Source organism: Sus scrofa, chromosome 1 (genome assembly GCF_000003025.6).
Source record: "Sus scrofa isolate TJ Tabasco breed Duroc chromosome 1, Sscrofa11.1, whole genome shotgun sequence".
NCBI lineage: Eukaryota > Metazoa > Chordata > Mammalia > Artiodactyla > Suidae > Sus > Sus scrofa.
In genome coordinates, this window is record NC_010443.5 from 139,164,954 (window position 1) to 139,191,391 (window position 26,438).

General features: G+C 38.4%; 1 protein-coding gene across 9 annotated transcripts; it reads right to left on the reverse strand.

The window, feature by feature from the left end:
• Positions 3,906 to 26,285, reverse strand: LINS1 (lines homolog 1). Of its 9 annotated transcripts, none has more exons than XM_021098505.1 (10): positions 26,141 to 26,205; positions 20,403 to 20,598; positions 19,311 to 19,437; positions 18,038 to 18,355; positions 11,587 to 12,098; positions 11,392 to 11,481; positions 10,078 to 10,219; positions 7,989 to 8,579; positions 6,627 to 6,798; positions 3,906 to 4,793 (listed from the first exon to the last, which is right to left on the reverse strand). In XM_021098505.1, exons 5-10 carry the CDS (start codon positions 11,998 to 12,000, stop codon positions 3,908 to 3,910), a joined length of 2,295 nt encoding a protein of 764 aa, XP_020954164.1. In that variant the 5' UTR covers positions 12,001 to 12,098; positions 18,038 to 18,355; positions 19,311 to 19,437; positions 20,403 to 20,598; positions 26,141 to 26,205; the 3' UTR covers positions 3,906 to 3,907. The 9 variants fall into 9 exon arrangements, with proteins under 9 accessions (XP_020954164.1, XP_020954160.1, XP_020954172.1 ...); XM_021098501.1 differs by lacking the exon at positions 20,403 to 20,598 and adding an exon at positions 22,306 to 22,432; XM_021098513.1 differs by lacking the exon at positions 20,403 to 20,598 and having other exon boundaries at positions 11,587 to 11,897; positions 18,038 to 18,102; positions 26,141 to 26,268.

The window sequence follows — 26,438 nt, forward strand, 5'->3', positions numbered from 1 at the left end:
TGAAAAAGAAGTTACAATGGACATTCCAGAAATAAAAAGGATCATAAGAAACAACTACAAGCAACCATATGCCAATAAAATAGGCAACTTAGATGAAATGGACAAATTCTTTGAAAAGTACAGCCTTCCAAGACTAAACCAAGACTAAATAGAAAAGATATATGGACCAATCACAAGTACTGAAATTGAAACTGTGATTTAAAAACTTCCAACAAACAAAAGTCCATGACCAGAAGGCTTCACAGGAGAACTCTATCAAACATGTAAAGAAGAGCTAACACATATCCTTCTGAAACTATTTCAAAAAATTGCAGAGGAAGGAACACTCCCAAACTCATTCTATGAGGCCACTATCACTCTGATACCAAAACCTGACAAAGATACCACAAAAAAAAAAAAAGAAAATTAAAGGCCAGTATGACTGATGAACATATATGCAAATATCATCAACAAAATACTAGCAAACTGAATCCAACAGTACATTAAAAGTATTGTACATCATGATCAAGTGGGATTTATCCCATGGATGAAAGCATTCTTCAACATCTGCAAATCAATCAGTGTGATACACCACCTTAACTGAAGAATAAAAACCATATGATCCTCTCAATAGATGCAGAAAAAGCTTTTGACATAATCCAACATCCATTTCTGATAAAAACCCTCCAGAAAGTGGGCACAGAGGGGACCTACCTCAACATAGTAAAGGCCATATACAACAAACCCACAGCTAACATCATTTCAATGGTGAAAAGCTGAAAGAATTCCTTATGAGATCAGGAACAAGACAAGGATGACCACTCTCGCCACTACTATTCAACATAGTTTTGGAAGTCCTAGCCAGGGCAATCAGAGAAGAAAAAGAAATAAAAGGAATCCAAATTGGAAAGGAAGAAGTAAAACTATCACTATTTGCAGATGACATGATACTATACCTAGAAAATCCTAGAGACACTACCAGAAAACTGTTAGAGCTCATCAGTGAATTTGGCAAGTTACAGGATACCAAATTAATACACAGAAATTGATTGATTTCTATATATTAAAAATAAAAGATCAGAGAGAAATTAGGGAAACAATCCCATTTACCATCACATCAAAAGGAATAAAATACTTAGAAATAACTCTACCTAAAGAAACAAAATACTTGTACTCTGAAAACTATAAGACACTGATGAAAGAAATCAAAGATGACACAAACAGATGGAAAGACATACCATGCTCCTGGATTAGAAGAATCAATATTATCAAAATGACTATACTACACAAGGCAATCTACAGAGGCAGTGCAATCCCTATCAAATTACCAAGGACATTTTTCACAGAACTAGAACAAAATATATTAGAATTTGTTTGGAAGCACAAAAGACCCAGAATAGCCAAAGCCATCCTGAGAAAGAAAAATGGAGCTGGAGGAATCAGGCTCCTTGACTTCAGACTATACTACAAAGCTACAGCCATTGAAACAGTATGGTACTGGCATAAAGACAGAGATATAGATCAGTGGAACAGGATAGAGAGGCCAGAATTAAACCCATGCACCTACAGTCAACTAATCTGTGACAAAGGAAGCAAGAATATACAATGTAGAAAAGACAGTCCCTTCAATAAGTTGTGCTGGGAAAACTGGACAGCTACATGTAAAAGAATGAAATTAGAACAATTCCTAATACCATACACAAAAATAAACTCAAAATGGATTAAAGACCTAAACATAAGACCGAATACTATGAAACACTTACAGGAAAACTTAGGCCGAACATTCTCTGACATAAAACACAGCAATATCTTCTCAGATCCAGCCCCTAGAGTAGTGACAATAAAAACAAAAATAAATAGATGCACTTAATTAAACTTAAAAGTTTCTGCACAGCAAAGGAAATCCTAAACAAAAAAGACAGCCCACAGAATCAGAGAAAATATTTGCAAATGAAATGACTGACAAGGGATTAATCTCCAAAATTTATAAACACCTCCTGCAGCTCAATACTAAAAAAACAAACAACCCCATCAAAAAATGGGCAGAGGATCTAAACAGACAATTCTCCAAAGAAAACACAGATGGCCAAAAAACACATGAAAAGATGTTCAGTATCACTCATTATTAGAGAAATGCAAATCGGAACTACCATGAAGTACCACCTTATCCTGGCCAGAATGGCTGTCATCAGAAAGTCTACAAACAATAAATGCTGGAAAGGGTGTGGAGAAAAGGGAACCCTATTACACTGTTGGTAGGAATTAAATTGGTGCAACCACTATGGAAAACAGGATGGAGATTCCTCAGAAAACTAAAAATAGAATTACCATTTGATCCAGCAATCGCATTCTGGGGCATCTATCCAAAGAAAACCATGACTTGAAAAGATACATGTACTCCAAAGTCCATTGCATACTATATACAATAGCCAAGACATGGAAACAACCTAAATGTCCATCAACAGAAGAACGAATAAAGACGATGTGGTACATATACACAATGGAATAAAAAGGAACGAAATAATGGCATTTGCAGCAACAGGGATGGATTTAGAAATTGTCATGCTAAGTTGTCAGACAGTGAGACACCAAAGTCATATGCTATCACTTACATGTGGAATCTAAAAAAGGACACAATAAACTTTCTTTGAACAGATACTGACTCACAGACTTTGAAAACCTTATGTTTTCCAAAGGAGAGAGTTTGGGGGTGGGAAGATGGGCTGGGGTTTTGGGATGGAAATGCTATAAAACTGAGTTGTGATGATCATTGTACAACTATAAAAGTAATAAAATTCATTGAGAAAAAAACTGCTTTCTTTGCTCATCCATTTAAGTTTTATAACAAAGTTTGAAATATTGCAATTACTGAAATGTGACAGACACAAACTGAGCAAATACTGTTGTAAAAATGGCACCAGCAGACTTGAGTGACACAGAATTGCCACAAACCTTCAATTTATAAAAATGCAGTATCTGTGAAACAGAATAAAGTGAGGTTGTCTGTAATGACATGAAATCTTCAATTTATTGCCTCCTCTCAAAAAGACAGAACTTAATTATCCCACATCACAATTTTAAATAGGAAAATTACCTATTAAAAAAATCTTTCTGAACAATAGACTCATGGTCAGACCACATATATGCACAGAGAGCTAATTAGCTCTCTTTAAAAAACTGCCAGTATTTTAAGTTGGTTTTACTTACCATGTCAGATATGGTAAATACCTCAGAGGGAAATAACTGTACTGGCTTAAATGGTGTCCCTCCCTAAATTCATGTCTACCAAGAACCTGTGAATGTGAACTTCTTTGGAGATAGAGTCCTTGCTGATATAATTAAGCTAAAATGGGGTCACATAGTGGATGAGAGTGGGCCCTAATCCAATGACTGGTGTCCTTATAAGAGGGAAACTGGATAGGGATAGACACACAGGGAAAATGTCATGTGAGAACAGAAAAAGAGATTGGATTGATACAGCTACAAATTACAAAGTACCAAGGATTGCCAGCCATGGCTAGAAGCCAGGAAGAAGCAGGGAAAATTCTCCCCTAGTGCCTTGAGAGGAAGCAAGGCCTTGCTGCCACCCTGGTTTTCAACTTCTAGCCTCCAGAACTGTGGGAGAACAAACCTCTGTTGCTTTAAGCCATGAAGTTTGTCCTAATTTGTTTTACTGGCCCTAGCAAATTGATACATTGACTATCTCAAAGTTGTTTAAGTTTGAACTAACCATAAATTTTCAAGTGCTGTACAACTGTATCAAGTGACCTGTCATTTGATGTGTCTTTTTCAGTCACCAGGCTGCTTCCAAAAGGCTACAAAGAAAGGCATGGTTTAGGAGACACTTTTGAGGTTGTTGTTGTTTTACTATTATCTTATAGCAAAATTATATTAGGGAAAAACAGTTCCTAGAAATAAAGTCACTGTTTTACAAAGAGTTCATACTTTTATTATATATTGTCTCAATGTGTTTTAACAACTTCAAGAGTGCTGTGGGATTATATGGAAATAGATGTCTCTTCTGCAAACGGTAAATGGCACCTTGTAGTTCTTCAAAGCACTTTACTGTTTTGTAAGACAGTTCCACCTCAGAGGCAGTGTTATTTGGGGTCATGTCACAATCAACAGGGGAGGGAGTATCAAATTCTTTGGGAACCAGAAGCCTTGACTGAGGCTCCAGGCTAAATTCTTTTTTATCCCTACTTGTTCCAACTGTGTCCTGAATTTTCTTCATTGCTTCTTGGTGTAAAGATGTTAGTCCACTGTTTGTTAAAGGCTGGTTTGTGGATTCGTCTTCAGAATCATCAGAGCTGTCATAATCTACCAGACTCTGAGGAGCTTGGGGTGGAGACAGACTATTATCCTGGAGCGTGGTGTGGGCCTTGCTGGACATCGCAGCCTGCTTCAGTGGTTCTGAAGAAGCATCAGAAGCCCAGAAGACCCGAGCACAAGTATTTCTGTGACTACTGAGAGCAGCCAAAGGACTAGGTTCCCTCTGGTTGCTGCTTCTGTCTTGGACAAGTGAGAAGGTGTGATAACAAATATTTATGTTATCTTTAGACTCTGCTACATCAAAGTACTTGCAAATGGTGAAAAAATTATCCCAGTCTTTTTGCAATAATTTTAAATATCTGACAAAATATTCGAGAAAACAGGTTTCTGATGAAATCAAAAAATCAAGAAGAACTGTAGAATCAAATCCAATATTTTTTAATAAGAATAAAAAAATACAGTGTGGATTATAGCCATTTTCATGTGTGTGATGGTTCCACATTTCTTTTTCTTGGGTCAAACTTTCTGTAGCTTCGCATTCTCTGAAAACAAAGATAACAGAGTCCCCGGATTAATGACTCTTCACAAAAATTAGTTTTGACAGATATAAATCACATACCACAGATTCTCCTATCATAATACTTTTTAATTTATGCATTATTTTAAAAAGAAAAAAAATTCAAACCAATCTCCTCCACAAACTCTATATAAATCTGATTCAATGAAATAAACAAAATCCATTGGTTTGGTAGTTTTAGTTTTTATCTGCCCAACAAAAAGTCTTCCTGACTCTTCTCCTTTCTACAGGTACCTCATTCCATATGGTGAGGTGGGGCTGGGGCCTAACCTCTTTCCTTTCCTTCCACACTTGCCTCACCAGGGGTAGGTGTGTGACCCAGACTGACCAATCAGAGCACCCATGCTCCTGGCCACTGTGATTCCAACAGGAATCTGTGACCCAAGCAGGCTAAGCAGATCTTCCCTGGGACTAGTGCTAAAACTACTGAAGATTATCACTGTAAGGTTGCTGTAAGCCTGGCACTGTTGGTGACCCTGCCTGAGCATGAACTCAGAGCTGTAAGATAGAAACAAAGAGAAATAATCAAAGACATGATTTTGAGTATCTATATATACAGTTACACCTGATGCCAACTTGACCCCTTAGAATTCCCAATTTAGAGCCAATAGATTCCTTTTTTTTTTTTTTGCTTAGACTAGTTTACGTTAGTTTCTATCATTTACATCCAACCAATCTTAACTAATACTATTACACTAAAAAAACCCAAAACACACAAATGACATGAGCACATGCCTCTGTGAGCATACAAAACTCAAGAAAGTTAGACGTTCACATACAAAATGAATTTAATTCAGTGGCTTCCTCTTTCCCGAGGAGTAAGAAGTTAGCTTTCAGTACAACTAAGATAGGTTCTAATAGGCATGTGCCTTCAGACTGAATTTGTATTTTACTGTTTCTGAGCCTAATTAAAATCACATGCAGGAATTGTGTTCTTGATTAGAACCTTTTGAATATTGGCCCCAAACACTTATAGTCTGAAAGCAGTCACTGCCAGCAGTGTCATAATACAAGTAGGAACTGGCAACACAGCACTGCACCGACGACCATCAGTAAGAAATCCCTTTCTCTGAAGCCAAGAAAGAAATGGAAATAAAGCAAATACTTCAAGGTTTTAATAAAGCAGGAGCAGAAATAGTGTTAAAGGTCATCAGTTATTAACTTCATAACCAATTACAGACATCTGCCACAAGACGACATGACCCAAGTACAGCTGTTTTGATAAAACAGAAATAGTACAAATATAAAATGTCATCAGTAACATAACTCCACAATCAATTTCAGATATTTGCCTCAAGATGTTGTCAGCCCCAGTTCAACTGTATATTAAAATGAAAATTTAGAACAGCTCCCTGACTTATAAAACTATATTCATTTTTACAAAGGCAATATTCACCTTACAGAACTTAAATACAGAAAAGTTAGTCTTAAAGGTGAAAAGAGATTGGAAACATCAATTAAATTAAGATTTAGACAAGTATATTAAATTACCCCTGGTTATACAGGTAAAGCAAAAAATGGAGACTCAAGCAGAACCCATGTTGTCTAATCTCAGCCTAGCTCTAATCTCTAGATCTGCCTAGTCAGCCAAGTTTTCATAATGAGAGCTCAAATATAATCTATTTTCATGTAGGGGAGGGTTAAAGAGAGGAACTGGAACTTATAAGGAAACCACAAGACTGTTAGGGATTTTTTTCCCCCTAATGATGGAAAGTAAATAGTATGCACAACACATTATTAAAAATGTTTGCTGCCTTCCTGGCATGTAGTTAGTATAATTACTTTAAAATATACGAACCTGGTCAACTTTAGGTAGACACCCATTGATGCTTTGGCAGCCTCTAGCATGTCATCGTCTTGTTCTATGAAGACCCTAGGCAACCACTCACAAAGATTGTATGACCGCAGAGAGGGCTGAAGGTGAGGCTTTAAGAAGGTCAGTAACTCAAACATGAACCTCTGTAAATCAACTTCAAAAAATGCAAATTTCAAAAAGCAGGCAAAGTGTATGAATGCATTAGTAATTTGCCTATATATAAAAGGAAATTGTATAATATCTAAAGTGCTTTAAAGTGCATTATCATAATTCACACTTTCAAAAAGTTTGTGAGTTAGGGATCATCTCTACTTTGTAAATAGGAAACTGAGCTTCAGAGAAAAAAAGTGATCCACTCAGTAGGATAAAATGTATAACAGTATCATCTATTTGCCACAATGCCAAATAACTATTTCTGAGAAATAGAAATTACATGAATTCTTGCTAAAAGCATATAAATGAATGAGTAGTAGATAAAAGAAATCCCTTCACTGAATGCTACAGTGTTTGTTACTAGAGGTAACAATGCAATTAAACAAAAATAATTTGCCTTCAAAAGAACAGAAAAAAAATTTTTGTTTAAAGTATTAAAAGATAGTACTACTATTAAACACAGCTCAGAAAGATTTTGAGGAGTTTTAACTGCAATTTAAAATTTGAATTATATAACACACACCATCTAGTGTTGTAAATTATAATTGCACAGAATTACATTTTATATGTGGTTATTACAAACTAAATGTTTTCCAAAGCAATTCAGGGAAGTCACTGCTTACAATTCAAACCTTTCACTGAAACTATATGCTGCTTGTTTAGAGACATTTACTATTCATTCTTCTGAAATGAAAAGGAGGACATGTCTTCTCCAACACCTACACTGAGTATCATATTTTAAATGGCTGCCATCTTTAGACTCTGAATTAACATCCTGGAGATATTATATGACAATTTCTTCATCAATATAACTTCTGACACATTAGTTTTAATTCAATGCTTAAGTATCAATAATCTACATTAGTGAATATACTAATTTTTAGAAGAAAAATACAAATATACCATAAATGTCTGAATATGAATCGATATACATTGCTTACTTAGAAATGACTCAATAGTATCTTTTTTTAACCAGTCATTCACTTTACTATACAAATTCAGTTTAGCCCATAAAAGAGACTCCTTTCCTTATAGTAATTCTAGTTCTTTCTTTTTTTTGAAGAAAATTTAATAAATTATAACTAGAATAATACATCAAATTATAATCCTGAGATTTGATAATTATGAATAATTCTACTTCAATAAATAACTACCCATTACTTTTTATATAAAAGGAGTTCAGAGAATTACCTTTCATTTCTTTTGCTGAAGCACAATTTTGAAACTTGATTTCCAAGGATCTAATGATAAGTAGGCTTGCTGCTCTAAGCATCACATGATCTGGACCAGGGACATGCTCACATCCAGGCTGGACTTCATCACCTCCAAAGCAGGAAGGTTTTCCATGGACAGACAATGTCCTCAATAAGCCCAAATCCACAGCTTGCAGAACAGCATCAGCCAAAGCCAACATATCCACATCGAAATGATGATCTGGCGGCATGAAGGCAGGGACAGATCCCTGACAAACATCTTCACCCATTTTGCAGAGAAGGCACTTTTTGATGAATATGATGAACTTCCTTTTGACAAAAGCCTGAACAGGCCAGGTAATAACATCTAACACACAGGAAGGTTTCAAAAATAAAATCCTCTGGCAAATGAAATGTAATTTTAGGTGGATTCTGGAGGCTATAAGAAGTTCAAGCAATTCCAAGAAACATATCAAGCTGTTTATTAGTTTAGAAGTATCTTGGTGATTTTCAAAATGCTGAGAAAACAAGGAATTGTAAAAGACTTCAAAAATAGTGTCAAAAGGAGTCAGGAACTGCTTTAGAATTTCTGCAATTATAAAAACAGTAATTATAAACAACAGGGAAAAAAGGATTCTTAAAACACAATTGTAAAATTCAATTGTTATAATTATTATATGCCTATTATACACAATACTACTCTATATAACATTATTTACTTTATCACTTTATAAGACAAAAAAATGGACTGGCTTGCTTACCTTTAACATGAACAAATGAAGATACACAGACTAAGGGCTAATAACCATGGTCAACACCCACTTTACAAATATCAATAACATGTGAAGGCTATAGAAAAATGAAAAGCTTGAATTTCAATTTTTTTCTTTTTATGGCCACATCTGCGGCATATAGTAGTTCCTGGGCTAGGGGTGGAATTGGAGCTGCAGCTGCTGACCTATGCCTCAGCCATAGCAATGGTGGATCCAAGCCATATGTGACCTACACCTGCTTGTGTCAACACCGGATCCATAACCTACTGAGAGAGGCCAGGGATTGAACCTTCATCCTCATGGACACTCTGCTGGGTTCTTAATCCACTGAACCACATTGGGAACTCCTTCAATTTTTAATAATAGTGAAGATTTACATTACTTTTCTTTTAAAAAGGTATCCTTGGAGTTCTCACTGTGGTGCAACAGGATTGGGGTGTCACTGGAGCTCTGGAGCACTGGGACGCAGGTTAGATGCCCGGCTTTGTACAGTGGGTTAAGGATTTGGTATTGCCACAGTGGTGGCAGAGATCACAACTGTGGCTCAGATCTGATCCCTGGCCTGGAAACTCCATATGCTGTGGAGCAGACAAAAAGAGAAAAAAAAAAAGGGAGAACCTCAATCAAAAAATATGGGGTGGGAGTTCCCGTTGTGGCGCAGTGGTTAACGAATCTGACTAGGAACCATGAGGTTTCGGGTTCGGTCCCTGCCCTTGCTCAGTGGGTTAACGATCCGGCGTTTCCGTGAGCTGTGGTGTAGGTTACAGACGCGGCTCTGATCCCGCGTTGCTGTGGCTCTGGCGTAGGCCGGTGGCTATGGCTCCGATTCGACCCCTAGCCTGGGAACCTCCATATGCCGCAGGGGCGGCCCAAGAAATAGCAAAAAGACAAAAAAAAAAAAAAAAAAATGGGGTGGGAGGGAGTTCCTGTCGAGGCTCAGAGGAAACAAATCTGACTAGTATCCACGAGGACGCAGGTTAGATCCCTGGCCTCGCTCAGGGGGTTAAGGATCCAGCATTGCCGTGAGCTGTGGTGTAGATCAGATGAGGCTTGGATCTGGTGTTGTTGTGGCTGTGGTGCAGGCTGGCAGCTACAGCTCTGATTCGACCCCTAGCCTGGGAACCTCCACATGCCATTGGTGTGGCCCTAAAAAGACCAAAAAAAAAAAAAAAAAAAAAAAAAAAAAAAGGGGTGGGATTCTTTAGTTTTTCATATGTCAAAACAGAGCAGATGTTGTAAATTTTACTCTTCACTATATAATGTGCATTGCAAGTAAGATAATAACAACTATTTATGGGGGAACATGATTTGTACCTGTTTTTTGTGAACATGTATCTCTAAAGATTTCTTTTATTACAGCAGTTAGAATCCAGAGACTGTAAACTACTTCATCACTTTCAGAATATTCAGAAAGATTTTTCTGGCAAAAAGAAATCCAGGAATTACTTAATGTTACCTGCAAGTGAGAAAAAATTTTAAATTAGTAAGTTATAATGCAATATTTTCTTTATAATTATACATAATACACCTATTATACACAATACTACTCTATACAACATTATTTAATCCATTGCAAAAAAAATACTATGATAATACTTGGTAAAACAAGGACAGAAATATCCTAATATTCTTTAAGTCAAGAAATTCAAGTTCTCATTGTGGCTTAGCAGGTTAAGGACCTGACATTGTCTCTATGAGGCTGCAGGTGGGTTAAGGATTTGGCATTGCTGTAAGCTGTGGTGTAGGTTGCAGATGTGGATCCACTGCTGCTGTGGCTGTGGTGTAGGGTGGCAGCTGCCCCTCCGATTTGACCTCTAGCCTGGGAACTTCCATATGCCGCACGAGAGGCTGTAAAAAGAAAAAAAAAGAAATTCAAAATGTCATTGATATAAAAGATCAAAAGGGATCAGGAAAATATTAGCAGTGGTTATTACTTCTGGTGGCTGGAATGATATGTAATTTTTTAGTCTTTTTGTATTCAGAAAGAAAAACTTATTTTAAGACAGGAACAAGAAACTATAGCTGAAAGAATTAGATTTAACTAATTCAGAGATAAGAAAAAAATCTGATAATTTGTTTATATTTCTTTGGCCATGGCTTTATCATGTGGAAGTTTTTGGTTTAGGAGGTTGACCTGAGCCAGTGGTGACCTGAGCCAGAGCAGTGACAAAGCCAGATCCTTACCCTGCTGTACTACAAGGGAACTTTAATTTGTTCATGTGTTTCATTATGCTTAAGACCATTCTTAAAATTTATTTATAAATTAAACCTGTGAAAATCCTCCTAGTCCATTGCAGGCATTCCTAAACCTTTTTTTTTGGGGGGAGGAAGGAGGCCCACCTACTCCTTTGAGAATCTAAATAGTTATGGACTCTCTGACCTGAAAGCACCTTTTGGGCTATGAATCTGATTTGCAATGATTTACAACATATCTAAGATTCTAATCCTTCATATAAGCCATCATATTATTCATATTATTCATATAAGCAATCATATTATTCTATTCTTATACTTTTGTGGATTTACATGTTATTATGTAAGCAAAGATTTTACTGATAAAAAATTGAATGCCAGAAAGCAATTTTAAACAAACTATAAAAGAAATAATAATTTGGTTACTTATCTTACCTTTTCTTTCAATTGGAAATACAGAAGTAGTGCAAGGCACTTTGCAGCCATGTGAGATAATAATTTATCCGAGTTTTGGAACATACATGTCTATAGGAAAACAAGTAAGTTTATCTACTGTTGGTGTTTTAAAATTTTTATTTTAAAAATCTAGATCTTAAAAAAAAAAAACACACAGAAAGCAAATGGGCTTACTAATTTAGAATCGATGTCAGATGACTGTAAAAGAAGTTTAATTATATCTCTGTATTTCTCCTTTGCATGCAATTCTGTTTCAACAGACAATATTCTGGTTATCATCACTCTGATCACTGTTAACTGAAGGAGCACTATTTCTCGGGTACTGCTCATCTGAGAGGGTCTCTTCAAACACAGAGGTGCTACAGTCTCCTTTGCTACAGAAAGGGTAGCCAAATGGACAGAGGATGGCTGATGCTTGCACTGAACTTCAAGTGTGTTTGAGCAGTCTGAAGAGGTGGTTCTGGAGCAATCTTGATCTGAAGATGCTGGGTTGAGATAAAAGGTATAATCATGGCTGTCATTTTCCAGGGTGGCTCCGAGAAGTACCTTATTGTACAACTGTTCTAAAACTTCAAAGAAAGCTTTCATTTTGATTGCCAAAATATATCTTGTAAGAATGTTGACAACTCCAAATTGTAAATATTAATGTTAGAACTGCAATGACTAAGATGTTTCTTCATTAAAACCTAAAATAGGAAAAATAAAAATTTAAAATTATATGTGTATATGTAATATACACTATATTACAAGGAAAAGACATCTGTTTCTACTTAATCATTTGGTCTCTCGAGTTAAAGGTAATACTGATTGCTTAATTTCTAAGAATGGAGAATTGGTAATGAGAACCTCATTTTAAAACCATAAAAACAAAATGTACAATTTTCATATAGATTTCAGGCATAAAATTATTTTTAATTTTATCACAGCAGAGACTTCAGCTTTCCCTAACATTTCTCAATGGGCTGTCAGGGTTTCTCAACCTTGGCACTATTAACAGTAGGAACTGGGTAACTCTGCTGTGAGAGAGCTGTCTTGTGCACTGTAGGAAGCTTAGTGGCATTACTGGCCTCTACCTACTAGCTGCCAGTAGCACTCCCATGGGGGACAAAATCATCCAGGTTGAGAACCAATGTGCTAATAACCCAAATTCATTAACTTTCACCTTTAACTTATAGAAAACCTAAAATTAGACTGCTATGTAGTCAAACTATTATGGTTATTGTTGATCAATCCGCAAGTTAAAATTTTATAAAAATAAAAAGAAACCTTGGTCATCATTTATAACATTAAAAAATTATGTATTAAGAGTTCCCGTTGTGGCACAAAGGGATTGGCAGTGTCTTGGGAGTGCTGGATGCAGGTTTGATCCCCGGCGTGGCACAGTGGGTTAAGGAGCCGGCGTTGCCACAGCTGCAGCTTGGATCTAATCCCTGGCCTGGGAATTCCATTTGCTTCAGGGTGGCCAAGAAGGAAAAAAATAAAATAATAAAAATGTCATCCTAAGAAAAAAGACAAGATGTTAAGCAAAAGCAATCCAAGTGTGAGCTGACTGTATTTGTAGCAGGATGTAAATTTAGACATTCTGGTTGCCCCAGGCTCCTCTGACCTGATGGAGATCAGAAAGAATGGGGAGAGAGGAAAGGACATTTAGGATCAGATATGGCTTTTAAAGCAGAGAACATGGGCAATTAACTGATAGAAGGAATCAGTTATATAAACGGACAGAGGACGCATGTAGTTATCATAGAGTAAGCATAGCTAGGAAAAATGTAAGACTTTGGGGCAAGCAAAAGAGATGACTGAGTATCTGTCCTTTTAATGGAATAGTGGAGCCATGGCGCTTGGTCTTTTTACTGGCTTTGAGCTAGTCTGCACCTGGGTAAATAAGTAACTAATAGCAATGCAAATAATTATCTGGTGGTGGAGGATGGGGGCAGCCCTCTCTGCAGTGGGAAAAGACAGTGTTGCTTTCAACATTCCTTTATATAAATTCTCAGCTCCTCAGCTTTTCCTTTAAAATGGTTGTGACATTTGCCTAGTTCTTTCATTAGTTAATGAATTAAATAAAATCACTAAAACATGTTCATTTTATATGTGTTATAATTTTGTCCTCTTAAAATTTCTCCTTTAACAAAATCCATGGACTTCCCTCCCCTATCCTGACTCATTTATAGATGCCCATCTTGAACTTCCTTCCCTCCTCACAAGAGGCCTCTGAGGGAGGCTGTCGCTTACATGGGTCTCACTCTTACTATAGCGCCCACTGGCCTGCCCTTGGTTTTCCAACCTCCCTCTCCTGGTTTCTTCCCTCTGCTTAGCCTCTGAGGAATTCCTATTCCTGGTCACTCCTACAAGACAAAGCTGACCTGTTTTAGTCCTCTAGTGCAGAAATAAATACTAAGGAAACTACGATTTTAATTTAGAGTCATGAATGAAACTTCTGTTTTCAGTGACTTCCATCTTCACACTGGGGTGTCTATCTCACATGATTTATGAACATAACTAAGTATCGGAAACCGTGTTCCATCAGACAGTGTTAAAATTTACCTGAGCCCTGTGCTCCCAGAAAGCAGCCATAGTTAAGCACCCAGCCTTCTGTGTTCTAAGAGAGTTGACCATATTTCCAGATAGGAACAACTTTCACCCTTACTAACTACCTGGTTTTATAAAACCTCACATTTTCCTTCTTTGAGAGATTTCCATTAATAAATTCTCCCTGCTGCAACAGCTTGAATAAAATCATCTCCTTAATTGTTTGGTATATTTTGTCTGCCACACATCAGAAATTGGACTAATTCCACTGTACTTATTTTACTTTACATTGTTACAATATTTCTTCCCAATAAAACTACCAACACTTTAATATATAAAATAATCTATGACAATACTTTTTTTTTTTTTTTTGGTCTTTTTAGGGCCATACCCACAGCACATGGAAATTCCCAGGTTAGGGGTTGAATTGAAGCTGTAGCTGCTGGCCTACGCCATAGCCACATCAATACCAGATCCAAGCCGTGGTAGCTCAAGGCAACGCAGAATCCTTAACCCACTGAGCAAGGCCGGGGATCAAACCTGCATTCTCATGGTTACTAGTCGGGTTCATTACAGCTGAGCCACAATGGGAACTTCCAATACTTTTTATTTTAAAACTAATCAGAAAACCTAATTGGGTTTTAATTAGTATCATATGCTCAACTCTGTAATTATTTTTATTTCAATATTACTGAAAATACTAATATTTCCATAAATCTTAAATCCTTAAAATTTAACACAAATGACAATAAAATTGCTATTTCAATCATTTTCAACCTACAAAAAGGGCCATTTCAAATGGTCCAATCATTTCAGCATACAAAACTAAATTTAATGCCAATAAATAAATAAACAAACAAGCATAGGGGAAGAAGGGATGGCGAGGAGGATGGGCTATTTTCTATCATGGTAGGACACAGGATCTTGATAAGAGTAGTTGTGAGAGAGCAGATTGAAAAGTTATCAACTTTAAGATACAGAGTCAAAATGATGCTTTACAGACAGAGGAAAAAACAAAAGCATCAACTAGGGGTTACAAATGTCAGATAACAAATGAATGAAGACAATTGGTGCTAAGCTGCTTCAACTTAACATATCCCATTCCTAATTACAAGGTTTTTTTTAAGATAGTAATGCCAAAGAAGACTGCATTGAAACAAATGTCTAACGCAGCCCACTGAGAACTGAGCAATGCAGGTGTTGTTTTAAAGCAATTACAGCACTAAAGACAAGGACAGACCCTGAAAAGATGGACTAGGGGATTAACCAACCACACTTTTTCCTGCAGGGGCTGCTACAAGGTTCCGAGCTGGTCTGGAGGAAGGCATATGCCTGGAACATCACGCTCTTAAGAGACGCCAACAAAGCAAAGTGTCTGGGGAAGGATGTTCAGAATGCTGAGAGGCTGTGGAGCCAGCTACTGGGGATAAACGAGTGAGCTATGTCTAGCCTGGAAAGGGCACAAATATTAGGAGACTTAATTAGGACAAGCGAATGAGCAGTGCTTCTCAGAAGTTTTTCAGCAAACGCCTCCTGGCAGAGAAGAGTGAACTCCCGAATCAGGGAACCCAAGGGAGTGCCCATTACAAGCACAAAACTTGTTTGAAGACTCTCTTTTATTGTTTGAAGGCAATAAACTATTGGAATTTTGCAGTCAAATCCTAACAGAACCATGTGTGTCTTAATATACAAAATATACTTTCCACCCATCTTTACATATATTGATGATTTAGGAATAATAATTGCTAAATTTTGTTTAGTGTCCATTATGTATTAGAAACTGTTTTAAGTAATAGTTTCACAACTGAAAGAGGTGGGTACTTAGTCACCATACCCATTTTACAATAAAAAAAAACTCAGGCGCAAAGAGATAGTTACAGAGCCAGGTAAGTGGCACAGGCAGAATCTGAACCCAGAAAGTCTAATTTAAGAGCCTGAGCTTCTCCTCAAATTTCCTCTGTTGCTTCAGAACAATGACTGAGTATCAGCTCTCCAGTAAACTTCCTAACTCACACACCCTAATCTTTAAGTTTTTATATATACTCCCATAATACTGTCAAAGAGAATACTAATCCTCAGATTAGTATTTCTAAGTGCTGCATAAACTCTAAAATCAGAGTTAATTACTATACAACTTCCCAACTATGCAACTTCCCAGTACAAACTAAGACTGATTTTTTTCAAAAGATATTCAGCAACCAAAGGTTGAAGCATTAATCAGTATGCCCAATTTGATGGATTTTTACATTAACTTACTTTTAGTAGTGACATCAAACCCAGGGTGAAAAGCCAAATGATCCGCTGATCATACTTTGATATCAGTTCACCAATAATTTAAAGGCAGTATAAAATATGAGTGACTAAGACCTTGATTTAATGTCATTTAAAATAATTTCAACCTTTTACAACAGTTAATTCAAGATGGATCACGGGCTTAGTACTTAACAATTAAGCTTTTAAAAAAAGAAAGCAGGGGAAATCTTTGGGATCTAAGGTTAGGCAGAGTTCTTAGACTTGGCCCAAAAAGCACAGTCCATAAAAGTAAAAACTGATAAACTGGACCTCAACAAAATGCAACACTTTTGCTCCATGAAAGACCCTACAAAAGGATAAAAAGACAAGCTACCGACTGAGGGAAAATATTTGACAATGGACCAGAATCTCGAATATATAAAGAACTCCCAAAACTCAACATTAAAATAATGTTAATAATTCAATTAGGAAATGGGCTAAAGACATGAACAGATATGTTCACTAAAGAGGATATACAAGTAAGGACATAAAAAGATGTTCAACCATATTAGCCATTAGTGAAATGCAAATTAAAACCTGTGGTGTAGGTCACAGACACGGCTTGGATCTGGCGTTGCTGTGGCTTTGGCGCAGGCCAATGGCTGTAGCTCTCTTCGACCCATAGCCAGGGAACCTATATGCTGTAGGTGTGGCCCTAAAAAGAAAAAAAAAAAAAAAAAAGGCATAGAGAAAGTGTGAACATATCAGAACTTTGATTTTAAAAATTTCTAAACTGAAAACTGAGAATACTGTTTAAAAATGTTTTAAAAATACTTCTTTAAAAAATATTCCTGGAGTTTATGCTGTGGCACAATGGGATCAGTAGCATCTTGGGAGTGATGGGACACAGGTTCGATTCCCCTTCCCAGCACAGTGGGTTAAGGATTCAGTATTGCCACAGCTGTGGCTTAAGTGGCAACTGTAGCTCAGACCTGAGCCCTGGCCTGGAAACGCCATATGACAATGGGGCGGCCAAAAAAGAAAAAAGAATATTCCTAGGAAACAGGTAGAACTTTTAAGTGTATAGCCTATTCATTAGAAAACATTCTCCCATAACTTAATTTAAAAATTATATATATAAAAAAACCCAAGTGGCTAGTAATTTACTCCTCATTTGTATGTAAAAAAAAAAAAAAAAAAGACACTTCTTTCAGGAAGTTTTCTTTATATAACCTCTACATTAAACTCAGAATACAGAAAAATATTTCATGGTCAATATAAAAAGTAAAAAATTGGTTTTCTATGAAAAGCTAACAGTGTGCTAAGTGACAAGAATCTCAATATTTGGCTGTGGCCTAATGCAACAAAAGGTTCAAATCTGACCACAGCCTTAATCTCTTTCTCCTTTAATGAGAAAGTTGTGATTCTTGGGACAGAAGTTGAGGCACTCTAAACAAAGCCTGCTTCTAAGATTTCAGTTCCTCCCAAGTAAGAAGGCATTTGCTTTGTCCAAAAATTAAAATGGGTCTAGTTAGGCTCACAGAAAGTTGGGGCTGGAATGGGGGTGGAGTAGGGAGAGGGGAGGACTGGACGGCAGGGCCAAGGTTAGGAAAGGCTGAAAGGACAGGTTTCCCTCATCCTTGTCTACCACCAGGGCCATCTTGGCTGGTTAACTCTGATTTCAAGAGCATCTCCCTGCCCAAGTGACAGCACTGGAACATAAGGAACCCTCCTTCTCCCTGCTGGTCCCTGCTAGTTCTACTCCTCCTGTTCCTCAGGGCCTCTGAGACTGGGAGTGAGGAGAGGGAGGGAGAAAGGCAAGCAGTTCTTTCCAGTTCTAGGAACTGCTCCTTCCACTTACCTTCAGGCCTAGAGCAGGTACTGGCAGTTAGCAGGCCCCAGGATACATCATCCATTGCTCATTTCCTTAAAACAGATTTTAGCTGCCTCAGAATCACGTGAAACGCATGTAAAAGCAGACTGCAGGCCTTACCCCAGGAGTGACGGATACAGTAGTTCTGGGGTGGGGCTCCCAATTCTTATTTCTAACAAGTTTCCAGGTTACTGCTAAAACCCTGCCTCAAATCTATAAATTGTCCTTCTATTAAACTCTCTTGTTGTCAGGACTCCAATACAGGTCAGGATGTTTTTTTTTGTTTTTAAAGCATGACGAAAAAGCCTGAAAATTAAGTCAGAGATAAAGACTTAAAACATAGAAAACGTAGCGTTCCCTGGTGGCTCATCAGGTTAAGAATGAGCATTGTCATGACAACGTCCAGCATTGTCACCGATGTGGCTCAAGTTTGATCCCTAGCCCAGAAACTTCCACATGCTGCAGGCACAGCCAAAACAAAAACAAAAACAAAAAAAGAAAAAAGGCCAAGCCCAGAAAACTGTAATAGAGTTTGAATAAAATAAAAAATAAATAAAAAGAATTAAAATGTATGATTAAGGCCATACTGAAAAAGTGTTTTTCTGCTCGGGATCTGGGATCAAGAGTCACATGTTTCTACCACATCAGGGCCAATTTGGAGCGAGCTACCATCTAAGCCTCCGTCCCCTTCCATGCTCAAGGGGCATAATGACATTGGGAGGGTTAAGTTAAATGTGATTGTCTCCATAATAATCCCCAGTGCACACCTGTCAGTGTTTGCTGTGCCCCAGCTGGCCCTGTTAAAATGACATCATACTTCCTTTACACTTCTATTTATGGTATCAAACTGGTTAAAACATGAATGAACATGATTTATTTTGAGAAAAAAACAATGCTCCTCCTCCATTTTTTAAGGGGGTGGCAAGAAAGGCATAAATAGAAGACACTGGTGACCAGATTCTTCTTTTAATTGAGGTATAATGGCTATATAACATTAGTTTCAGGTGTACAATGTAATGACCTTCTCTATATATACATAGCAAAATAACCACTGCAATAAATCCAGTTAACATCTGTTATCATAGTTTCAAAATTTTTTTTGGTGATGGGAACTTTTAAGACCTGCTCTCTTATTAGCCATAATCACTATGTTGTATAATAATATCTCCAGGACTTATTTATTTTATAATGAGAAGCTTAACTTTTTATCCCTTTAACTCATTTGCTCTCCCCAGTCCCCCAGTCTCTACCAAACACCAACCTGTTCTCTGTATCTATGAACTTGATGTTCTTGTTATTTTCTTTATCCATTTATCCATCAGTGTACACTTAGGTTGTTTCAATATATTGCACAGTAAAGGAAACAAGCAGCAAAATGCAAAGGCAGCCTACAAAATGGGAGAAAATATTTGTAAACCACATATCTGATAAGGGGTTAATAGCCAAAATATATAAAATAACTCATATAAATTATTAGCAAAACAAATGAAAAATTTTAAAAAACTTAAACAAAAAACTGATTAATAAAAAATTGACAGAAGATCTGAATAAACATCTTTCCAAAGAAGACATACAGGGGGCCAATAGGTATATGAAAAGATAATCATTAATCATCAGGAAAATGCAAGTCAAAAACCACAGTGAGATACCACTTCATACCTATTAGATTGGCTATTTATCAAAAAGACAAGAAATAACAAGTGTTGGTGAGGATGTGGAAAAAAGGGAACCCTCCTGTGCTGTTGGTGGAAATGTAAATTGGTGTAGCCATTATGGAAAACAGTATTGAGGGCCCTCAAAAAATTAAAAATAAAACTTTCATATGATCCAGCAATTCCACTTCTGGGTATTTATCCAAAGGAAATGAAAACACTAACTTGAAAAGATATGTACACCCCTGTGTTCACTGCAGCATTATTCACAATAGTCAAGACATGGAAGCAACCTAAGGGTCTCTATCTATAGATTTTTTTTTTAGCCATAAAAAAGAAACCCGCCAAATCTTGTCACTTGTGACAACATGGATGCATGGACCTTGAGGGCATTGATGCTAAGTGAAAAAAGTTAAAGACAACTTACAAGATCTCACTGATACATGAAATCTAAAAACCCAAATTCATGGATACAAAGAACAGACTGGTGCTTGCTAGAGGCCAGGGGTGGAGTGTGGGCAAAATGAGTGATGGTGGTCAAAAGGTATAATCTTCCAGTTATAAAAGAAATAAGCCATAGATGTAATGTCCCACCTGGTGACTATAGTTAATAATACTGTATTGTCCATTTGAAAGTTGCTAAGGGAGTAGATCTTAAAAGTTCTCAGGAAAAGAAAAAAACTTGTGTTAATTAGACTTACTGGGATGATCATTCTGCGGTATCTACAAACATGGAAACTCTTACGCTGTTCACCTGAAACTAACATGACTTTCTCCAGCAAGATTAGGTCCTCTTTAGATACTCTTGTCTCCAGGAACCACTGGTCTTACGGAATGTGTCACAACTGTACTTTTTTCTTTTTTTTCTTTTCCCAAAGTCTCAGATTTACTTCTCGTCTGATTAAGAAAGGGTATTCCAACACGAAGTTGTTATTTGTTAAGAGACTTCATAATTGTACTTTAAATTATCTGTGTAATGATGTGTAAGTCTCTTACCTAGAGTGTAATGCCTTAAGAGGTGTCTGATTCATCACCTCTTCCCAGGAGAGATTAATAAATATTTACTTAATGTGTTCATGGCTGAATATTCTGTTTCAGTCAAGTGCTCAGAGATTAACTTCATCCATTTAGGGTTAATTAGCAGTGTGTATATCTAAAATAATCCTAAAATCAGTTCCAAAGTTGATTTTAGTACTTTTTTGATCTCAAAGTTTTTCTAACTGCTGTGTAATTTTAACAACTGAATTTTAAAATACAATAACCATTTCTTGTCAAAACCTGTGAATACAGTAATATCCACAGCAGGGCTGGTGTTTGGAGCTCATTCAGCCTTTACTGAATTCCACACACAACAATGTGCTCAAGCTACACACAATGAAGTCACAATACAGTGCAAATTAAAACTACCCTTAGGGGAAAAAAATTCTTTAAATTAGCAGGATCAGGGGTACAAGCAAGCCCGAGAGCCAGTAGTTAGCTTCCTTTCTTCAGCATTGTTTTGCTGGGACTGTGGGGCCAAAGTCTAAAGTGGATTCTCTATCCAGCCCCACCCCCCTTTCCTCCCAGGTCCCGCTGACCAAGGTTAGGCTAAAAGGCAGACAGATGATGGGACTGCATGCCTGATGGCCTTGTTTACACAACCCAGGTCCCAATCCTCCCCCATTCCCCCAGCTCTCCTGAGAATGGTGTCTGGTGTCATCCTGTGCATAAGCTGCTCATTCTCTCCACCACCAGCACCCCCACCACGGCATGCTTTAAAGGCCACTACCATCCCCACCGCCAGTGCTTTAAGGGCTGAGACACAGCCTCCCGCACAGTGCTTTCTGATCTCAGTCACACTGAATCCCTGCGTCCTGGGCACCTAGTTAGTCAGAGTTGCTGCGGGGGAATGCTGAGCATTTTTCTAACCATCAAGGCCTCTTCGAGGGGTATAAACTCTATTCTAGTTGACTCACGGTTTTATGAACTAAAACATCATAAATATTGATCCTGAATTACCTTATTTATATGTTATAAAATTAGTGTTTCCATTTGTGTGAATGCGGTATCACCTAAAGGAAGGATAAATGACGTATGTCTGGTGACATCTAATCAATTTTAACTTGTTAAAAAACGATGTGCAATCTAAACTGTTTTTAAATCAGCGAAAAGTTATAAATTTAAAAATTGTCAAATTTGATAGTACCAATAAAGTAGTTTAGAATTGTTTAGTAGCACATTCTGTCAAAGTGTGGTAATACAATGTTCCCTGGTGGTGATATAACTACATCTCTCAGTAATCTTAAAAATTGTTGCAACCTGAACAAAAGATTTCAAGTGAAAAATAAATGGCCAGAGCAATGGAAGAGCTGGGAATTAGGACACAACTCAGACACCAGCTTCTCATTAGGAAACTTACAGACCTTCATGTCTTAGTTGAAGCAGCATTTAGCAAACACTATCTGAACTGCATTGGTGATGAGGCTGCTGTAAAACTGAACATGTTCTCCATAATCATTTACATCTTTATTCCTTCTTTTTGGAATTCAAGATTTCCTGACTCTATAATCACTAAATGTTAGAAAGCTGAACTTATAAATTATATTTATACAAGATACCACTTACAATAGATCTTTTTACTATGGAGTTCCACAGCTAAGAAAACTTGAAAATCACCAGATTAGATGATTCCAAAAGCCTCTATGCAATTCCAGAACCCAATAGTAGAGATATCAGGTATCAATTCAGGTTCCTAAGAAGGAAGTAGTAATTACTTCAGACAGAATGTACAGGTAAAGTCTAGAAATTCACAGCACAAGTGTTGTTGGAACTATGTGAAATGTTTGAAGACAAAAAGGAATGTGCAAAATTAAAGGTGGTAGTTGTACTGAGGTCTTTATAAGTTGTCTTCCAAACTTTCTGTGATGTTATTTTGTTTTTGTAATAAATCATGGCAGAATAAAATATCAGGAGTTGCTGATATATAATACCATTTAATATGCCTGGATGTAACTGGTTTCTAATTACAATTCAGCTACATACTTTGAGAAAGAGAAATTTAGAAATTCAAAATTATGAAATATGATTGCTGAGAAATATAACAGAATAAAGTAGCTGATTTTTTTAAAAATTGGAAATTGTACATCCACAAATATGTGGGAGCTTTTAAAAACACTTACTTTAGGAAGAGTTACCTCCAAATAGAGCATCAGTGTTTCAGATTCTTGTTGAAAACCCTTTGGAAACTGCTTGCAGAGTTTGGCATATATTTGTTTGAATGTACAGTTAGATACTCTACTTTCTGGATGCATTTGATTTAAAGAAACCACCAGAAGTGATTAAAAACTTCTCTTGTATAATTTGCAGCCTGCGTCTTAATAAAACAGAACTTTTTTTTTTTTTTCCCTAATCTAGGTAAATATTTAGCAAGGGTGTTCTTTTAAGCATTTGTATTTTCTGAAAAGCCTTACACAGAGCAAGGGAATGTTAGGGCTCGCCAGATGTGAATATTAATTTGATTATCAATGCCGGCTATTTCAATGCCCTCTCTATCCTGCATGAGGGTTCTCACTTTATAAGCCATCTTTTCATTCCTCTCCCCCTGCAAGTCTAACTTTTTTCCTTAAAAGGGGCCTCTGCTTACAATTTTATCAGTAGAATTGCTGGCCATATTCTTTAAAGGGAAACAGGCACAGGTTCACACAGATAATAACTGTGTGGTCCTTCCATTAAAAATAGTTTTGTCTTTTCCTAAACACACACTAATCCTTGCCAAGTCCTTTACCCTTGGAGTTCCTTCTTCCTTTCTGGAGGTTCCTTCTCAAAGACACTTTTGCTGGACCCTCCTCCTCTCATGGTCATCTCTGGGTAAGAGACTGATTCTAGGACCTCTCCTGATACCAAAATCTGTGGATGCCCAAGTCTCTTCTATCAAATGGCACTGTTTCTGCATGTAAAGTAAGCACATCCTCCCCATACTTTAAATCAACTCTAGCTTACTTACAATACCTAATACAATGTAAATGCTAAGTAAATAGTTGCTGTGCTAGTGACAAATTTGAGTTTTGCTTTTTAGAAATTTCTGGAATACTTTCCTTTCCCTCCCTTTCTCCCTCTCTCTCTCTCTTTCTTCCTTTAAATGGCTACACTTGAGGAAGTTCCTGGGCCAGGGGTTGAATTTGAGCTTCAGGTGCGACCTATGCAATGCCGGATCCTTTAACCCACTGCACCACAGCAGGAACTCCTGGAACGTTTTTCTTTTTACAAATATGTTTGATTCGAGGTTGGTTGAATCCATGGGCACGGATACCATGAATACAGAGAGCCAACTACAGTCTCCTAAATGTCAGGACCTTGAAGGATTCAGCCCTCTATATCCTCTCTCTACTTAGAGCAACTTCATGGACTCTCACTGTCTTTAATTAATATTTCCATGCTAACAACCCCAGAACCCACAGTTTGAGTTTCACTCTCTTTTGGGCTCCATGGTCAAGTATCTAAACGTCAGTGGAGGGTGCCACTTGGAATTTCCACAGCATCTTCTGTAGAAGCTCAACTCTTTCTGTGGCTTCTCAAACCTGCGCTCTCAGTTTATGGCACCCGTATCTCCTGTCTTATAAGCAAGAAACCTGACTATCTCGCCAGACCCTTCCTTACCTTATTTCTCTCCATCCTCACCATCACTATTACAGCATACCACTTCCTCCTAGGACAACTGCCACAGAGTCCTGGCTAAGTGGTTGTTTCTTGGTCCACCCTAATCCAGCTCCTTCCTACAAACATCTCCACTTTCATTAGGATAAAGTCTAACCCCCTGAACATGACTTAGCAGGCCCTTCAGTGTCTGACCCTTGGGATCCTCTCAACTCTATGCCTCACAAACTAAGCTCCAGGCTTCCTCTGAGGGCCTCAGAAACCCTGCACTGTAGGACCCCCAAGCTTTGCTTAGCTCAGTCTTTCTAAATCACACTCAACCTTTCCCCCTCCCACTCTTTCAACCTTCAACTTGGAAACCTCCAGTCTGGGAAGCCTTCCACACATCCAAGTCAGGATTAGAGGGCCCTGCCAAGTGCTCTCTCACCCTATACTGCAGTGTTTGTCTCACTGCATTGTCTGTAACTACTTTCTAGTTTGGTTTCCCCACATTTGACTATGATCTTCCCTGGGCAGGACTGAGCCGGGGTTGCCCACCTAAGCCAACAGGCAGCTCATGTAGAAGACACCAAAATGAGAGTTCTTGGTGAATGAATGATAATGAATGAATGATAATGAAAAAGAAAATACCAGGGCCCTTTTTAAAGTGTTTTCAGTGACTTCCCCCGCCACCTGCCACAAAACATCTTAGTATATTTTAGTTACATAAAAGGAGTTGATATGTTGAAATAGTACCTCCTTTATATAATTAGGCCTTTCTTTGAGGACACTGATGGTAGCCAAAGGTCTGGTGAATTGGGTGACTTAGTTTAAAACAAAGTCAACTCTTGCCTGGACTATCACAACAGTCTTTCTATAACCCCACTCTCAGCTACAGCTTTCTCCAGCAGCCAGTGATCTTTTCAAAACATAGAGTTATGATCATTTTTCTACCACCTTACCACCCGCTACAAGGTCCTACAAGATCTGGAGACTGTCGCGCCGCTTCACCATCAACCCCAACTTCACCACAAACCATTATCCCTCCTATGATGCTGGACTACCTGGTTCTCTTTCTTGCAGTTTCTGTCCACAGCAAAAGTTATTCTAGCATCAGAGGTTTTGCACTTTTGATGTCTCCGCCTGCAAAATCCTCCCCAACCCACCCGACCCCGGATCTTGGCATGGCTGGCATCTCCTCATTCAGATCACTATTCAAATGCCACATTCTCAGGGACCTTTATTATCAAAACAGCCATCACATCTTAGCCAATCTCCACCCCATTCCGCTTCCCTTTACATAGCCTATCTCTACCTGATAAATAGTTTCGTGTTTGTCAGTCTCCCTTGGTAAAGTGAAAACTCCACGATGATGAGTGATTGCATCTACCTCGTTCACCGAGGTCTCCCTAACGGCTACAACAGTGCCCGGTCGGTAAATACCTGCTCAATGAAAAGAAGCACTTAATAAACATGGCCATCTCCCGTATTTTCCCCTCTCTCCCTTTCAGCCACAGGAATTCCTGAGGGACTTCACCCTTCCAGGCAAACCCTTGAAGCGACACCGCCAGCCCACAGGACTCTCTTTCTTCGCCAGGCGAGGAACGCCATCCTGGGAACTAACGGAGCCCCGGGGGCCGAAAGACCTGCCAAGGCCCGGCACCCGCGTCTGAGAAGCGCTGAAGAGGGCGGTGGGACAAGGCTCCCCTCTCCTCGCCTCCTGGAGACTGCCGCCTTTCTAAGCCTAAGCCTAAGCCCAGAGACAGCCTCTCAGTAGGTCGCACACACGCCTCCCGCGCCGCCAAAGTTAGCGGCCGCTGCCAATTACCTGCAGGGAACCAGCTCGAGCCACCCTGACTCCGCACCGCCATTCGCGTGAGCACCGGCCCCTTCCGGGCCACCGTAGTTCGCGGAGAGAACCCGGCGTTGCCTTCTCCCGCATGCGCAGAGGCCCTGTGCGGCGCACCGCGTTTCTTAGCAACCGCCTGGAGTCCCTCCGCCAGGGGCGGAGCATTGGAAGCCTCAGAAGGGGAAGTGAGTGAGGCCAATCCGAGAGGAGTCCTAGCCCCAATCGGCACGCCTCCCCTAACTGTCGCGAATGCGCAGGCGGCTTTACGGCAGGCAAG

What these genes read in the sequence shown, in the direction of transcription:
- LINS1 (XM_013993232.2), bottom strand. Translation starts at nt 12,000, where the DNA reads ATGAAAGCTTTCTTTGAAGTTTTAGAACAGTTGTACAATAAGGTACTT. An exon ending in TACATGTTCACAAAAAACAG is followed by an intron (nt 8,580 to 10,077) that starts GTACAAATCATG and finishes TTATAATTGCAG; the next exon opens with AAATTCTAAAGCAGTTCCTG. An exon ending in GTCTACCTAAAGTTGACCAG is followed by an intron (nt 4,794 to 6,626) that starts GTTCGTATATTT and finishes CTTTGTTTTCAG; the next exon opens with AGAATGCGAAGCTACAGAAA.